At 56.0% G+C, this 17793-nt stretch overlaps 1 protein-coding gene across 1 annotated transcript in view; it reads right to left on the bottom strand.

Moving 5' to 3' along the window:
* The window catches only part of ARHGEF10L (Rho guanine nucleotide exchange factor 10 like), a 48913-nt gene that overhangs the window by 11949 nt on the left and 19171 nt on the right, over window positions 1-17793 (bottom strand). Inside the window, 17 exon segments of the mRNA XM_077312534.1 lie at window positions 1671-1825; window positions 2764-2984; window positions 3194-3280; window positions 5461-5582; window positions 8251-8351; window positions 8706-8833; window positions 9368-9483; window positions 10037-10221; window positions 12445-12590; window positions 13079-13252; window positions 13393-13485; window positions 14293-14409; window positions 14792-14970; window positions 15420-15484; window positions 16306-16382; window positions 17186-17199; window positions 17202-17291. Of these exon segments, the coding sequence (XP_077168649.1) occupies window positions 1671-1825; window positions 2764-2984; window positions 3194-3280; window positions 5461-5582; window positions 8251-8351; window positions 8706-8833; window positions 9368-9483; window positions 10037-10221; window positions 12445-12590; window positions 13079-13252; window positions 13393-13485; window positions 14293-14409; window positions 14792-14970; window positions 15420-15484; window positions 16306-16382; window positions 17186-17199; window positions 17202-17291 (2070 nt within the window).

Raw genomic sequence — 17793 nt, 5'->3', positions numbered from 1 at the left:
CCTCCTGCCTTGGGACTCCAAACACAGGAGTTCAGCACTTCCCCCTCCCCACAAGCCAAGACGGGGGAGGGGAGGATGTGCCCAGGGTGCCTGCCACTTTGCACACTGGCTCCTGTCCACGGGCGGGGGGGCTGCGAGGTAAGGGAGGAGCTCACTGCACACCCCAAGCGGGAGCCCCCGCAGAGCTCCTCCGCCGTACCCCGCTGGGTGGTCTCACCCCAGAGACTTCAGGGCTGGTTTCTGTCCCGCCCAAAGAGGCCGCTCTCCAAAGAAATGCAGGGAAAGCGCCCTGCGAGGGAGGAGGCCCAGCGCCTTCCTTCCGCGATGGTGCAGAGACCTGTAGGCAGCGGCAGCGACCGTGTCAGCCCCGCCCTTGGCAGATGCAACAGCCGATGACACCTTTGCTCAGGTCCCCACATCTGCCTGGGAAATACATTCTTGCCTCTCCCCGCACCCCCTCCACACATGCTCTAATTAAAAGCCATAAACGGCTTATCAAAAGCTAATTAATAAAAAGCAATACACTGCCAAGTGGAGTCTGAAGCTCCACGTAAACATTCGTTTATAACCCCGGAACGGAGGGCAACGAGCAGCAGATTGTGGGTGCTTAATGGGACACGGAGAAGGAGGGAGGCAAACCGCTGTCAGGGAAGCACACCCACAGGCGGGGGGGGGAGAGGGGGAGATACACACTGAGACATCCTTCGCCCGGGACTACCTGCATTATTGCACGGAGCACACCTGGCCACAGCCTGGTAAGGGACAGGGCAGAAGGGGGGGGGCGCGCCAGGACAACAGAGCCAGCCTCTCTGCTGCGATCCAGAGGCCTGCGCTGCTCCCTCCCGCTCAGGTGTTCGGGGTGGCAGATCTTCCGAAACAGCACGTGCAACTGAAATGAACTGACCAAAATGAGGGTCTCTTTGTTCATCCAAAATTTACAAGGAAGGGAAATTAAAGCACGTTTGACAGGCTTCACCGGCTATAAAACGGCCATTTTCGTTGCAGCCGGAGAGAACTGACAGCCGATCAATAGGAAATTACAGAGCTTTCAAACTGGGGTTTTGTCTTGGGACTGAAACCCGAATTCCAGACATCGCATTTTGAACACCAATTAGCATAAGAGGGGGGGGGGGGGCTGGAGAGAGTTTTCCTCCTGCAGCTGCAACAAGCAGGAAATTAAAATAGATGGTAAATTAATTAAAGTCACTTGGAAATCAAGTGTGGATAAAACCTTCCCCCGAGGGGAACGTTGGGGAGCAAAGAACAAACTGACTCTCTTTATTAGCTGAAACCTGCCTCACTCCTGCAGTGGGGGCACTCTGGACCTCCTCAGGTTGTTCCTTCTAAGTATTCTGAACCAGAGTAAAATTCTGCAGGGCATTTCCGGTGGCAAAGGGTAACCAGAGGACCGCTTCAGTTCAAATAGGCAGAGAAAAGCATGTCCCCAAGTCCAGCAGACATATGGGAAGAAAGTGCCTGAGGTTTAGGTCAGGGGGTCTGCTTCCTCAGCTGAAAGCTCCCCTGTGCACTGAGTGAGTGTCAACAAGCCACCCTGCCTCGGTCTTTCCAGCTGCCACATGGAAGTAACAACACGAGCCTCCCTTACAAGGAGTGAGAGGAGGCCTCCAGCCTCCAGCCACCTGCTGAGCATCGTCGCGCCCACAACTCACCGCTGTTCCTGGGGTAAGCCGCTACGGTTCCATTCTGCAGGCCAGCAAAGAGGAAGGCGAGGCTGTGCTTCAGGCAGAGAACGGGCTGCAGCCCGGGGCTCTTGCAGGTCAGGAGGCACTGGGTCCCTGTGTCCACGCTGCCGTACACCAGGATGCTGGGGGGGGGGGGGGAGGAACAGGATGGACGGCGGAGCAGAGCCATGCTCAAGACACCCACTCCTAACGAGGTACATCAAGCAGCCCCAGGTGGGCAACTGGGAAGCAGTGGAACTAGCTTATGTTGTCCCCCAAGGGGCCGGGGGGGTGGGTGGGGGGGATGAGATGCTGCAGGCCACCTGATGGGCCATAAATCAAGAGAGCTCATTCGGGAAATATACGAGGCAGGCAGGGGAAGTAACAGGGACCACATGCAGAGTGCTCTCCGTCCCCCCTGGAGCAACGACCGGCAGGCCATCTGACATGGGCAGGGAGGGCTCAGGAGTCTGGGGGGGCTCCCCTCCGTGCTTCTTCAGAGAGGTTTCCCAAAAGGCCACGTGACCGCAGAACAAATACTTGGCTGTGCAGTTCACAGCCTCCCAGCCTCCCCCCCACCCCCCTGTGTGGGAGGACAGCCCACCTGGGCAGGCCCAGTCCAGAGCACGGCTGTGCGGTGGCTAAATAAATGCTGAGAGGGACAAGCCCTCCGTTCGCAAGTAAGTGGGAGAGAGCCGAGAGGCAAGGGAAGCACCTCTCTCTTCGGGGACAGAAGGGGGGTGAGGCCAACTTCAGAAGCCAGCTGGTATGATCGGAACCATCTTTGTTTCCAAGCCTGATTCTCACTTGGCGTTTGTGCTTCCTCGAGCCCATTTTCCCCAGAAGAGCACAAACACTTCCCAACAATATCTGGGATATTCAATTGTGAAAGAATTGCGCAGAAATGGACACACAGGCTGTGTAAAAGTGGAGCAAGGAAAACGAAAAAGACCATGGAGAGCAGCAGCAAAATAAAGCAGCACCAAGCAGATGACCAGGGAGATTGGCTCAAAGGCCGAGAATGGAAACAACCCCGAAAACCCACCCCTGCCCTCCCCCCCCCAAACTCCCAGCGCCTGACCTGCCGTCCTGGAGGCCCAGGCAGATGGCCGGCTGCGGCAGCAGAGGGGGCTCGGCTGGGGGCTGCGAATCTTCCGCTCTCTCCTCCTCGCTCCTCTCTGGGAGGTACTCCATGCACAGGACCGCAGAGGCCACGGGGAACGACTTCACCGTCCGGGGCACCGCCCGGTTCAGAGAGAAGATCTCCACCTGCCCCCCGGCCCCTTCCTGGCCGCCCCCGACCTAGAAGCAAGCAAAAGACCCGCATGACCCACGGCCCGCCACATGGGAGGAGCTCAGTGGTGGAAGCAGATCCCCCTCCCCCGGTCCAGATCCGTCAGGGACCACCTCTGCGCTTGATCCCTCCAGGGGGGTTGGACTCAATCCAAGGCAGCGGGCAGCCCTGCAGGCCCCCCTCATGCTGCCCTCAGGGCATTCAGGGACAAACTCACCCAGAGGTAGCCTTGCGGGAGGGAAGTGCTGATGGCGGAGAAGCCCAGCAGGGAGGAATGGACGGGGCTGTGGACGGCCGCTCCAAGCTGAGCACGGGAGGGACAAGGAAAAGGGAAAAGGTCAGGGGCCACACAGGCACAGGGGCGCTTACTTCCCTCACCTCCTGCTTCCGCCTAGGCTGGCCCGGCCCACCGGGCTTCCCAGCCTCCCTTGGCTGCTCCCCCCCACACACACACACAATGCCCTCTGCAAAGAAGCAGGGACAGCCTGGGCACAACCTCACCCCGGTTCTAGGCTGGGCAGCTGACCCCCAGAGAACAAAATCCATCCCAAGAAAGGGCTCTCTCGGTCAAGAGCATTTGGGATCAAAGGGCCTGGCACTCATTCAGCCTTGGTTTTCCTGCAAGGCCCCGCAGAGTCATTCTGGCCGGGAGGGGTCGTCTTCCCCATGCCTTGCTCCCCTTCCCCTGAAGAAGGCAGCCTCTGCTGGCAGAGTGGACCCCTCTGCCGGATCTGACCTGCACTTGCCCGAGGAGCATTGCTTGGAGGCGACCCCAGAGAAGAGGGCGCCTCACGCTGGCCACAGCCCACCCCCCGCTGGACCCCGGGCCCTGCTTGCCCTGTAGCCCAAAGTCCCAGAGGATGAGAATATTTAGAGCAGGAGGGCTGACCCACACACGCCTGTGGGGCTCCCTGTGGGGCTTCTGTCTGGGCCTGCCGGACTACGTGGATGCTTGGCCGGATCCTGCGGGGCTTGCCTAGATCTTTACGATCCCATGAAGTCGGGGGTGCTTATGGGACACGATAAAGCCCTACGCTTGGCATGCTCTCTTTTTGTACTGTAGCCTGGAAAGGCGATTAGAACAGAAAGACAAAGATGACTGTCGAGGATCCGAAACGTTTTGTGTCTTCTCCAAAAGCAAAAGGACGGCAGCAGCTCTCTTTCACCAGAGGTGCAACGGAGTCAAACCTTTGAAGCCAAAGGACACAACTGCAAAGGGGGGGGGGGAGCTATTCCAGAACCTCTGGGGTAGATGAAGGGGAGGGAAGGACATTGTAGAGTAAAAAAGCTTTGTAGATTAATCATAATGTATGACTAAAGAGTCCCCCTTTTCCATCTGCGTGCTTTTATTCTCTTCTTTTGGGGGAAAGGAGGAGAGAATCAATGGGAGCTCATCAAAACAATGAATTTTGCAGCCAGTCTGATGAGAAAAGCAGATCCCAGCCCCAAAAGAGAGTGTCTCCGGCATCCCCAGAGGCAGGCGAGCCACCGCTCGGTCTAATTAGACAAAACCAGCCGCCAAACCTTCAGGGGGGAGCCTGCGGAGGGGCCTCTCCTGCCGGCGGGAACGGTCCCTCTGGAGCTGAAGTGGGCGAGCGAAACACAGCCGGGAGCCCCAGAGCCTCACATCTGTTGCGGTGGCTAATTGGATTTCTAAAACACGAAGTCCTCTTCTGCCCGGAGGACGAGGTGGCCAAAGAGTCCTGCCAAGAGGCTAAAGGAAGGAATGGGCCGCAGCCTGGGCACGGGGGCAGACCCAGCGGGCTCTTCCGGGGTTTATCGCCTCAGAGAGGGAAAAGGAAGCGCCGAGTAGCTTCTTGGCCAAGCAGTCGTCTGGTCGTCGAGATGTTGTCTCTGAGCAGCCAGCTAGTTTTTCCAAGCACAATCCTGACTGAATCAAGACGCAGTCTGTATATAGATAATCTTGGCTGTAATGTTGGGGCAAAAGGGGCAGCGAGGTTTCGTGCAGCCACCCAAGAGAAGACTGTGCCACTGACCGGCTGCCTCACCCATTTTCAAAGGACGGGGGGAACACACAAAGAGCATCCAGAGTCCAGAAAACTCCGCTGAAATAAAGGCCCTTCTGCAAAGTCAGAGCCTCAGCTGCGGATCCCGCTCACTTGGAACCAGAGGCAGCACGCGGTGCGGAAGAGGTCCAGGTCCAAGACTGAGCCAAGGAAGCTAATCTGCTTGCGAATGCAAAGAGGCACAGCCTCTGCTCTGGCCTCCCTCTGCTCCGCTGCCCGCAATATTTTTCTTACAACCAGGTTATTTCCATAGAGGGCATCGAGGTAAGCCCAGGACGGGGCAGTGTGGCTTCCCTCCCTGGCAGGCCTTTCAGAGCTAAGCGGCTCTCTGCCCTCTGCTCCTAGATGACTGGCAGGATTCCGTGCAGAATGGCACCCTAGGCTGCTCCCCCCCCCCCCAGCACCCTTATTTCTCAGCCCCAAGGCCTCCTCCAGGGCCCACGCAAGCCCGCCTCACCTGCAGGTCAAGCGCCTTGGAGGAAAAGGCCGGCACCCGGCACACCAAGATGGGGCACCAGAAGGGGGCTTTGCTCTTCTTGTCTTCCTCGGGACACAGCCAGCCAGGCTGGTTTTCTTCCCCTGGAGCCAAAGGGAGAAGCAAAAGGCCACGTGAGGCAAAACGCAGCATGGGCCAGCCCCCCCCCCCCTTACCCTTACTCTTGCTGCAGTTTCCCCTCCCCAGCCGCCAAGCGCTTGGCCCACAGGCCCCGTCCGTTCCAGAGGCCTACTGTCGTAATAGGAAGAGGGGCCAAGGGCATGAAGCATTTGCTCTGGGAAACCCTTCCTGCTAGAGGGCTTGCCTCTCTGCCCACTGGCAGATCCCAGGCGAGGGCCAGGCGCTGGGCCCTCTCCTTCCTGCCTCCTGTGCTTTTTGTCTCTCGCAGCCCGGCCTGCAAGGGCTCTGCAGCCAGACCCGAGCTTTGCCGTCGCCTCACCAGCTGCACAGGAAGAATTGGGGAAGAATGGGGCGGTGGGGGGGGGGGATTCCTCCATGTTAGAGTTTTGCACAGACTTTATTTTTAAGTGGTGGTTGCAATTTTTCCTCCCCAGGCAGCCTGGATTAAAATAGGCCAGCAAACTGTTTTTTAAAGAACCAAGAGAATCAAATCAGGGCTGCCTGAGGGCAGTCGGGGATCCAAGTAAGATTTCAAATGAAATTTCCCCTCCCCGCTCTCCCGTTAAGAGGAGGCTTTTCAAAAGGCTGGAGTTAAATAGCAAAGAGAGATAAGAAGCAGCAGAAGGGCCTTGTGGGAGCTGCAGCGAACGAGGCGTGCCAGGGACGGCCGTGGGGGGGGGGAGGGCTGCCCGGGACCAAGAGGAGATGAAAGGGCGAAGATGCTCAGAACAAGGGCACTGCAGGGTTATCCGTTTCGGGGCAGGTGGGGGGAACACTCTCCTGCTTTCACATTCTCACGTGAACTTCCAGAGGGGGCTTTCATCAGCTTGGCCGAGGAATGGGGGCTGCGTCTTCCAAAGAGCTCCCCCCACAAACCCCAACAGGAAGGGCCTTTGGTGCAGGTCAGTCGGAGCTGCAGGTGCTTGTAGGAACACCGCAGGGGGAGGTCCCCGAACCTCTGTCTACAGCAGCTCATCCCAGGTTCATCCTCAGCAGCTCCAGCGCAGGGTGGGTGGGGAGACCTGTCAGGGCAGCCGGGCTTGGAGGGGTCCCCCCCCCCCGCCTGAGAGCCACAGGGGGCTCCACTCTGCACAAGGCAGGCTCTGGCTTGGGGGTGGGGGTGGAATCTTTCCTGGTGGGGCCGCAGACCCCCGTCCCTCCCAGCTGCTCTTTTGGTGATGCACAAGAAGGAAGTGTTGGTTCCTCCTCGTTTGTATGCATCTATCTACATGCCTACATGTTTTTTTAAAAAGTAATCATATTTGATTGTTTGATGGCTTTTTGTTTATTCAAGTGTGATTTAAGTATTTTATTTGGAAACCATCCCCAAGCGTGAGGAGCAGGATAGGAAACAAACAAAACACACACACACACCCTCTCTTCCTTTCTCTCCCTCCTCAGCACAGGAAATCCTTTGGCCACCAACTCCATCTCCCAGGACGGGCACCTTCTGAAGAGGCAACGGGAGAGTGGAAGCCAGGTGCCCTGCCAGGAGCCAACCCCCCCTCCCACCACCAGGCCAGAACTGGGACCTCCTTCTCTCCTATCTCAGTCCCCTCAACAGCTTCCAGTATCTTTTTCAGCTACCGATGGGGCGGGGGCGGGGGGGACATAGGCTGGCAACTGGTAAAGTCTGGACTGGACCTCAGCGGTAGCCGCCAACTGCCCCTTCATGGGCAAGATGAAGCTGAGGACCAGCTTAGTGGCCCTGCTAAGCTGGACCTGCATCCCAGTTGAATCCCCTGCAGGACAGGCTGCCCCACAGCACACCAGGGCAGCCCTGGGGCAGCAGATCAAGGGAGAACGTTTGGTTCCCACAAGCACTCCTCCTGTCAGACTCTGGAGCCAGCCGGCCGGACAGCCCTTCAAGCCGCTGCCCTTTTCCTCCCTGAACCATCAGAGTCCGCTCCTGCCACTCACAGGAGACCTGGGCAGCTGCCGTTGGAGTAATTTATTTCTCTCCTTCACTAGGTACCTTTGGGAGTGGCAACTCGGCTCTTTAATTACAGAATAATTAAAAACACAAACCAAGAGCAGCTACACGGAATGCAGGAAGGATGCCGGCATGGGGGCTATGCAGGGGGGCGGGGGGGTGCTCAAGTCCTCCCAAAACGTGGAAAGGGGGGTGGGATGGGCAGAAGCCGATGGTGGGAATCATATGAGGAGGGGAACAACAATCAGCAGAACTCAAGGCAGCACAGGAATGTTTAGAATCCTAGAATAACAGAGTTGGAAGGGACCTCCTGGGTCATCTAGTCCAACCCCCTGCACTATGCAGGACACTCACATCCCAATCGCTCCTCCACTCTAACTTGCCTCTTACTGCTCCCTCTTACTGTGTTCCCAGCATGCAAAAAATGTTGACATTCTAAGTATTGGTTGACCCCAATAAAAGGGGAGCAATTGAGATGCAGCCTAAACTGGTCTCCTGCCAGCAGTAGTCATGGCAGCAGAGCACAGGAAGTCTGCTGGTTCCCTCCTCCCACAGAGCCACACTCCCCCCCCCCCACCTACACACACACCCCATAGACACGTGCGCCTGGCCCCCAGGAGGAGAACGGGGGGCAGACAGTCCCCTCTGCAGAGTGAAGAGGCAGCCCCCTACATCTGAGTGGACGGCCGGTCACTCACGGAGGGCAATCTTGGCCAAGTGCAGCCGGTTCACCCAGGAGATCTTGCTGAGGGGGTTCGGAGTGATGAAGACCACCATGACGCTGATGGGGCGACCGGACCTGCATCGGAGAACAATTGGGGAGGACAAAGGGGGGCTTGTGGGTGCCGGGAGGTGGCCACCAAGGCAGTGGGTCAGCAGCTAGGGTTCTGCGCTTTGGTGCGGTTCGGCTGCCTCGCGCTTCGGTGATCCCTGAGACAGCCGAACCGCACCGAAGCGCACAACGCTACGCACTGTCAGGACCCACACCCAGAGAGGCAAGGAAATTCGGGGGGGGGGGGGGCTTCAATGCATTAACTTTTGCTGTTGAGCAGCTGCAGCTGTGACCGTCTCTCCAGGGCTTCTCCGCCCCAGCATGGCCTGCTGGCTTTGCACGTGCCCCCTGCAGAAGCCCCCTGGCGCTGCCCCAACTCACTTGTCCGGCTTCCCTGGGAGCAGGAGGCGGAGGCGACACTTGTTGGCCGAGTGGATCTCCTCCTCCTTCACCCTCATGAGCCTCTGGAGTGCCAAACACCAGTCCTGGGCCACCGTCATGTTCAGATTCTAGGAGAAGGGGGGGGGGGTCAGGAGTTCAAACCCGGCCCCCCCAGTTCAAGGGAAGAGCCCACTGGGAATACAGCAGCCAGCCAGAGGAACGGACTCAGTTCCCAGGGAGGGAGAGGCACAAAGCAACGAAAAGGTTCAGCTTCTTGTAATATTCATTCGAGGTACGAAAACCAAAGGGAATCTGAACAAACCCATGTGGTCGTTTTCAAGGAGGTAAGAGGGAGGAGGAGGAGAGACAGAGAATGCTGGAGAGATGAAACTGATAGGCTTTCCAATCATCAACGTCAAACAGATCATACTACGAAAAGGGAAGAGAGCCAGGAAAACGGCAAAGAGAAGGACCTGGCATCTACATTTCTGCCGGTGAAAACCACAGAAAAGAACATTTAATGGCCAGAATATGTCAAATGCAACTGCAGCAAGATATGATGCTGGCTGAATCCTGGGCAGCGTCAGTCCCAGTCCTCTGGCATCCGCATTTGTTCCCTGGAGCCTGCAAGTCTCAGCTGCCTCGTGTAGAGTGGGACTCACCTGGTACGTGCCGTGGAGGGTGCTGATGAGCAGCGTTATCTGCTGCACAACGGCCAGGTCCTTTTGCAGATCTTGGAGCTCCTGGAAGAGGCGGGGCGGGCCCAGATAGACCTTGTCTGAGGGAGGGAGGGAGAAAGGGCACCTTGAGGGGCAGGTTTGGGCTCCATGTTGCTTAAAGCTGATTACTCTGCTCTAGTTGAGCCATTTATTTACTTACAGGAAGCATATAAAATATGTAGCAACAATGGCCACACAGACTGGGCAATCCCCATAAACGCGAATATCTAAACTTCCTGTCCTAGTAGCAATCTGCATAGTTTTGTTCTTTTAAAGCACTGGAAGAACTTCCTCTGTATCGTGCTGATTCTTTTCAGGAAGTGCTGTCGTTGGCTCTATTTTGCACAGGAACGTGTCCTTCAGCAAGACCAGGCTGCCCGTGCCAGAGATGTCAACAGGTCATTTAGAGTACTGCACAGCTGCGATTAGTCACAGAGTCTGGCTTCACGAAGAAGCAGGGCACAGGGTCTTGGGTACCCATCAGCCCCGTGGACGACTGAGAAAGAGAGAGCCAAGGGCCTGAGACAGCCATGGGGCCCATCAGCCACCACCCCACCCCTGGGGGCCTCCCAGTCAGATCCCCGAGGTGTTTGGAGGCAGAAAGTCCCTCACTGTGAGAAGACTGGCTGGTTGGCAGGTGCTTCTTGGATCCCACGTTCTGGATGACCACGTTGTCCTTGTCGTGGGCGTAGCTCTCCTGCCCAACTTCCACCACCTGGATCTGCGGAAGGGCAGAATTCCATTTCACAATGTATTTGGGGCCCAGGGGGACCAGGCTGCTGATCTCCAGCTGTCCTCTGCAAGAGCAAAACAGACAAACCTTTTGGGGGGGAAAGACGGAAGGGAGGCAAGTCTCCTGGCTCTCGTCCCCCACGGAGGCTGAACTGGCAGAATTCCACAGCAACAGGGAGGGGAGTTCGTGTCGCCCGGGTGGCTTCCTTTGGATGGAAAGAGGAAAACCACCCACGCACACGGCTTGCTGAAACCTAGGCCCATTTTTCAGAAGCTCACTTTCCTCCAGAAAGGACAGACTTTGCCGCAGGTTGATTGGCCACAGCCAAAAGGTAGACAGGCTGGCCGGGGAGGGGGTGGTGGAGAGAGGCTGGTCCTTCCCCTCCAGACCGGTGAGAAAAGACCAGTTCAGTATTGCCAAAATCGAAACAGAAAACTAATTGAGATGATGCAGCATGAAGGACGCAAGCCCTGGCAAATAAAAGCGGGAGCCTTAAGTTAATTACTGTTTTAATTTTGGTTTTGGTTTTTTTTAAGTGTTGAAAGTTTATTAACATTGAGGAACTGGGTAAAGGTGAATCCTTTTGGCCTTCCTGTTGGTGTAATTGCTGCCAAATCTTTGCACCTTCTTGGAAATAATACATTGACAACTGTTTATACATTCTGTTGTATTTACACTCTCTCTCTCTCTCTCCTTTCCCTGCCTGCATCCTCGTGTGGGCTCTCTAACCCCCAACTCCTGTGTTTGCCTTGCTAGCCTCACCCTGCCCGCCCAGCCCAGGTAGAATGAAGAAGCATAACTCTGTCCAAAGTCACAGGATAAACATTCACATTCCATTGAATTTAAAGTTCTTCTTCAGGTGCTCTTTTACAGAATATGCCATTAAACTCTTTCCTCTTCGAAACACCCCTGAAACCCATTTAGACTAGTGGTTTTCAAGTTTCATTTTGAGTAGGGATTACTCCAGGAGTTCTCCCCGGATTCTGAGGATTTGCATTTTCCAGTCTTATTTCAGGCATGGAAGGATTTCAGGCATAAGGACCCACCACTTTCCTGGTTTCCGTTTCCAATTTCTGCAGAGAGCAGCTCATGCTGTAGCCTTCAACATGGGAAGGGTTCCCCACCAGACTGATGGTCTGAAAACCAGTAGTCTAGACTACAGATCTACATGCCGCCACCACCACGCAAAGGGAGGGTGGGAGGGAGGGAGGGGAGAAGCCACGCCATCTGCACACCACAGCCACGACAGAGTCACACGTCACCAAAAGCTTCCTGTCCACCTAGCAAGAGAGCCCATCCCCAAACCAAGCCGGCCAAAGCAGCCACAAGCAGCCCACTGTGGACGGCAGCCCCGGGCAGTGGGGCAGAGACCACACCACACACTTGGCCTACCTGCTGTTCACTGGCCTGCAGAAGGAAAACAGTACAGCATGGTCCACAAGAATGTAAGAAAATGCCTGCTGGATCAGAGCCTGTTCCCCACATCAGCCAGCCACGTTTTCCTGGAGGGCTCACAAGCCAACCCCCCCCCCCCTGCCCACTCTGTTATCATGGCTAACAGCTACCAATCCTCTTGCAGGGCCTGTCATCCCCTTGTGAAGCTGTCAGGGGCTGTGGCCAGCACTTCTCAGCCATGGCAGGGAGTCTCACAAAAGTTGTGCAAAAGCATGCTTTCTTTACAAGCTCCCTGAGCCTATAGGGGGAAACATGGGGCTGCCCCACTCCACGGCCAGGCAGCCAGGGCAGGGGTCATGTAGTTGCTGGCAAGAGGAATCCAGCCACTCCCCCATCTCCATCTGACAAAGAAGCAGCACTCTCGCTCCTCTGAGCACGTGAGATTAATACCAACGACTACACTCTTCCGTTAACATTTCGGGCCCGGGGTCAAGCCACAGGTCCGCCAGCCCCACACTTGTGGGGAGGGACAAGCGCTGCTCTCTTCTCCCTGAAATACGGTGAAGATGACCCAACCTGACACCCAAGGCCAGTGTGGAAATGTCCCACCTTTTTGTCACACCCAAATGCACCAGATGTGCAAGACTCTTCTTCTTATGCCGTAAATCAAGGTGCAATCGTAATGCCTACTGTTAATTCCAGGGCGGGGCAGGGCGGGGGGGACTGCATTTCAAGGTGCAGAATCCAAGCCCCCCCCCCCTAAAAAGATGACCTGCAGAGGCCCCGCATTTCTCAGAGCTCATCTGCCTGTCTCATTTCCACAGTGCTCCAGAGCGAGCTGCAGCCTGACCTCTTCCTGCCTCCCCCCCCCTCAAGGATTCTGGACACGCACTTGAAATTGATATTGGCGCAGACCAGCATGTCGTTCAGCAGGAACACCTTGCGCTCCTTCGATTTGATGAGTTGACCCCGGTCGCCATAAACGGTCTCCGTCAGAGTCTCACAAAGCAGCAGCTGCCGCTGGCCCGAACTTAGCAGCTGTGGGGAGACGGAAGGAGAGCGATTTAGCAGAGAATGGAAGGGGGGGGACAGGAGGGTCTGATGGAGAACAGGAGGTCAGAGGGGGTCTCAACAACGGATCTTCAGCTGATGGGGAGTTGAGACCCTGAGCTGAGAAGGGCTGCACCACAAAAATTATCCCTGTCTGCAGAGGTTTTGCGGGTTTTTATAAGAGGAGAAAGGCAGGCAGAGTGGGGAGGAGACAGCTGGAGAGAAAGTGGAAGAAGAAGAAAAGGGAGACTGAAGGAGGCAGAGGGAAAGTGGAAGAAAAGAACAACAGAGACTATGCACAGGGGGGAAGGAGAGGGAAACAAGAGAAAGACAGACACGGGGTGGGTGTGGGGGGGGGGAGTTAGAAGGGTCCCATGGTGCAGCTCAGGATGAGGAGGCGAGCCTAGAGAGGCTGGGGCGGGAGTGATTGGGCTGGGCCAGCGCCTGGGGGCCTGGGGAGGACATGCATCCTGCACCTTGTTGAGGCTGCTGCGGTCGCTGACGCTCCTGGTCAGCTGCTGAATCTCGGCCACCTGGTCCGCCAGACGCTTGTGCTCATTGAGCTTCTCTGCCAAGCTCTCCAGCTCAGTCAGCGCCAGCTGGAGGGACAGCCTGTCCGCGTGGCCTTTTGGGGTGTTCTTCAGCATGTCCTGCAAGGACAGAAAGGGCAGGCGGGCCGGTCAAGGGGAGACGTCCCCAGCACCCCACAAGCACTCTGCCCACAAGTCTCAGAACCTCCCCCAACCCGACCCCAGAAGAAGGCGCCAAAAGAGCCCCTGAAGAGGGTTACCTGCAGCAGAAGAATGAACTGGGGGAATCTTTGGATGGGCTTCACCATCAGGCCGTACAGGGTGACGCGGTCTACGCTGGCCATCTGCCGCTTCTGCCAAGAAGAGGAATGGGAGCTCAGAGCCTCCAGACCACCAGCGGGGCTCAGGATCACCCTGCCTGAATGACATCCAAGCTGCCCCCACCCCTGGAAATGGCACGGTCTACATATCTGCGGCAGATCACTAATGCCTCTGGTGGTCCAGATGTGGTGGGGGGGTGATGAGGATGAGTCGCTGTCCCAAGGCCCTTCGAGAGCCCACAGGCAAGCGAGAGCCGGATCCTGGGTCTCCCAGGCCCACCCCCCCTAGAAGGCCTCCAGTCCCAAGTCTGCCCCCACAAGAATCGGGGTGCAGCTCCTTAGAGGGACGGGTCAGAATCCAGACTACAGAAAAGAGGATCGCAGGGCTTCGTTAGCGGACTGGTTTGATGACTCCTTTTGATGGATTCAAAGGGATGTTTGATTAAATCAGGCTGATTTTTGAAGAGCTTGGAATACATGTGCTTATTTGGGGGGCAGGCAGTATCCCCATTCAGGAAACACCCCAAAACACCCCAAACAGGGCTGAGGTCTCGTGAGGGACACGCAAGCCTCGTTTGAAGACCAAGGAGGTGTGGGCTGGTTCGTGTTGAAGAATGACGGGCTTTTCTTGTACGCAAAATAATCAGTTAATCAACCAGCTATAATCAGACTGCCGAGTATTTCAACTGGGTGACCCACCCTACCAAGAACCTGCATTTAACATCTCGGCAGCAGCCTGCCTTCCCAGGAACAGGGACTCTTCCGGCAGCCGAGCGATGGGCACCCTCCCCCCCCCTCCCCCGCCCCCCCCCCGCCAGGATGCCCCCTCTCGTGCCCCACCTTGAGGAACTCCAGGAAGGCCGGCTTGGTGAGGCAGGCCTTCTTGATCAAGGACATGGCGCTGGTGAAGTTGTTGACGTACTCGCTGTACACATCCAGCACCATCGACTTGGAAAACTTGGCAGAGCCGCAGGTGAAAGCAGGCCCCGAGCGAGGGAAGACAGAGGGGGGGGGGAGGATTAGGCCCCCGCACAGCATGTCCCAGGAGCAACTGCAAAGAACTTCCCCACTGCTCAGCCACACTCAGCCCCGTGGCTCCTGCTCCTTCCCAACGACTCCAGTTGGAGTGCCCTGCCTGAGGCTCAGAGAAATCCTGAGGCTTGCGTTCGAGTTCTCCTTGGCTACAGGGCTGGGCTGTGGCATTTCTCCCCTGCTCCCCCCCCCTCCCCCCAGCCCTTCCATCCGAACTCCAGATGCTCCTGGCCCGCAAAACACAGGCCTGCAGGATGGATGGGAAGGCTGGGCTGAAATGCCGTTCTGTCGTCCTGGGTGAACTCACCGAGGCCACAAAGAGGTCCCCGATTTTTTCCGTGGTGTCCCATTCAGCGACACGTGAAGACAGGGCGATCTGGAACATGGAGTGACACTGGAGGATCTCTTTGACCCGGAAGAAAACCAGCTGGCATTTCCGGGCACTGAGAACTTTGGGCTCCATCTCCATCAAGGGTTCCTGTAATCCTGTTAAGGACACGGGGGGGGGGGGGGAGAGAAGCACCCCTCACAGGTTAGGAATTATGCACGGGGAAGGAGAGCTGCCCGAGAGAAATTTCCCCTCCTCCCAAAAGACCAGAACTGGATGGGCAGTACGTGCAGGGGGGACCAAAGGAAACACTCCTTTACACAGACAGTCATTGAAATGGGGAATTCGCTGCCAGAGAATGCAGGAGTGGCTACAGGGATAGTTTTAAAAGGGGATCAGACCGACTCATGGAGGATACGTGTAGCAATGGCTGCTAGCCATGGAGGCGGAGGGAACCTCCCCATCCAGAGGCACTAATCCTCGGAATCCCAGAGACAGGAGGCAGCATCAGGGGAGGGGCCTCTAGAAACTAGCTGACCACTGCCTGAGACAGGATGCTGGGCTGGACGGGTTCTCACTGGTCAGATCCTGTGTTCTTAGAACACACCCTGGTCCCTCCTTGGTTGGTGTTCCCTGAATATGGGGGGAGGGGGGTGTAACTTGCTATTATGCCTTAAAGGTACAGGGGAGAAAGGTGAATAAGCAAAAGGAAACAATTTCTAATATGACAGCAATTTGCAGGCATTCGGATGCTTTGCTTAATGCAGCTGGCGGGAATATCAGCAAAGAGAAGTCAGAAGAGGAACAGGGATTTTCACAAGGTATTTAATTTGCATAATTGTGATACATTAATGCAAATAAGATGGGGTAGAAAAAACCATGTTCTGTGTTTGTTTTTTTAATTTAATTAAAACTATTTATTGTTTCAGATATCTGGTTAATATTTTTTATCATTTCCTGCTAGACTACTTGTTCTTGGCCTTGTCACATTTTGCATATATTTTTAAAGGAGTAATTTTATTCAATTCCACTAAAAGAAGCACAAAAGGTACAAAAATAAATCCTATTGCATATTTAATATCAGGTCTCCAATTATTCCTCAGAGCATAAAAGGAACATCAAACCTTCTCCCGCTGATCTTTCTGGGGGAATTCACCTATTTATAGAAAGGAATCTACCAGCCCAAGCCTTGGTCAGCTTATTACATATGAAGGCTACTGAACCGGTTGAGATGAGTCCCCTCCACCACCACCGTCCTCTTGCTCTGAAAACAAATGTTGAGCTGGAGGCTAAAAGTCACTTTCTGAAATGGTTGTGTGAGACCAATTTCTTGCTGAAGCAAAATCCCCCCTCCAAGCTTTGCACACTGCCAGTATCCTGCAATGCATCATGGTGGATGGGGGTGAGGGTGGGCTGGGCACCAGGCTGGCCTCCTGGGGCTGGAGGGGGCCAGAGGCACCTTTGGCCACCTGGGACACGAAGCAGCTCCTCACCTGCAAGATCTCCTCAAGGAATCCACGTAACTCCGCTCACTCTGCACGATGGAACCCAGGATGTGACGCCGTACCACCTGGGGACCCGGGGTTAGAGAAGGGTAAGAAGAGGCAACAGAGGCTGCAGGGGAGGGGGGAGCTGCCTGTGTCCCGAGGCGCTTTCCTCTTTTGTTAGGACAAACATCCAAAGCAGAGTCTTGGCCATACCCCATATTCCAATGCTGAGCTTGGGTCAAAAGCCCCCCTCTGAAATGAATGAATTGCAACAAATTGGGGGAGGGAGAATCTAGGGCTTCGCGTGGGCCAAGGCCCAACCACAACTCTCCCTCTAAGCCTCCTCCTCCTCCTCTGCAGCCTCCCTTGCTACCCACACCAGACCCTCCAATCTTATCCCCCTGCGGGGGAATGAGCTCTCGGTCCCCCCCCCATCAGCAGTGCCTCACTATGGCTGCCACAGTCTGAGTTTGGAACAAGCTGCCATCTCTGCTTCACGCTCTCCCCCCCCAGGGAGAAAAAGGGGCCCCCATTCAGATGGAGAGTCCAGAGGCGGCCTCACATTTTCCGTTCTGCCTACAATTTTCATGGCCCCGCGTTAGCTTGTAAAGCACGCAAAATTCTTTGCTTCCTCCAGCTCTAAAGCCTAATGCCTTGGGGGAGGGGTCCGCTTGATAAGGGGCTGTACCGATTCACTCAGTGATGTGCCCAAGTCTTGACCCATGAGACTGCGCAATCAGCTGGGGGGGGGGTCCCCTCTCCGTGGGTGGCAGAGCATGTGCAGAAAGAGCCCAAATTCGCCCCTGCATCTCCAGGTAAGACGGACTGCACGGCATCTCGGGTCACCAGCCAGTAGAACTGGGGGGGGGGGGGCTGGAGTTCTCACCTGCTGAGGGCTCAGCCCTCCGGCATGGGGCCCAGTTCGGGAAGTGGGTGTTTCATATCCGTGACGGAGACCTCCAGGAATCCCATGTCCTCCTCTTCTGAGTCGCCTGAGGCAAACACACACCCAAATTCACCCAGCGTGGGGAAATGCAAAACACTGAAAATGTTGGTTATTCACAACTAGATACAGCAGACAAAAGTGAATATATCCATTGTCCCATTACAGGGAGAATTTCTCACACAGATTTGGCTTGTGCCTCACACCACACCCCCTCAGCCAGAGATGCTGCTTCACCAGCACAGGGGTTTTCTTCCAAATACGAGCAAGCAAAAGCCCGGAAACCCATCCCCACCACTCAGCCCCCTTCCCGAGATGCTCTGGGGGATGCCACACGGCTGCATCATCTCTTTATTTCAGACGACCTCGTATTGTTGTCCTGGTAATGCCACAACTGTGCCTAGCGAAGGCGGCATTCCTGAGCGAGGCCTCAACGCCTGGCAGCACCCAAAATGCTTTCTCATGCACACTTGGTGCCATCCTCACAGCAACCCGGCGCAAGACATGGCCGTGCCCATCCCCCACCCGCGGTCAGGAAGGGCTGCTTCACA

The sequence above is a fragment of the Paroedura picta genome, chromosome 15 (genome assembly GCF_049243985.1).
Source record: "Paroedura picta isolate Pp20150507F chromosome 15, Ppicta_v3.0, whole genome shotgun sequence".
Classification (NCBI taxonomy): domain Eukaryota; kingdom Metazoa; phylum Chordata; class Lepidosauria; order Squamata; family Gekkonidae; genus Paroedura; species Paroedura picta.
The sequence above is the reverse complement of the archived record's forward strand: the minus strand, read 5'-3'. Positions and strand labels throughout refer to the sequence as shown.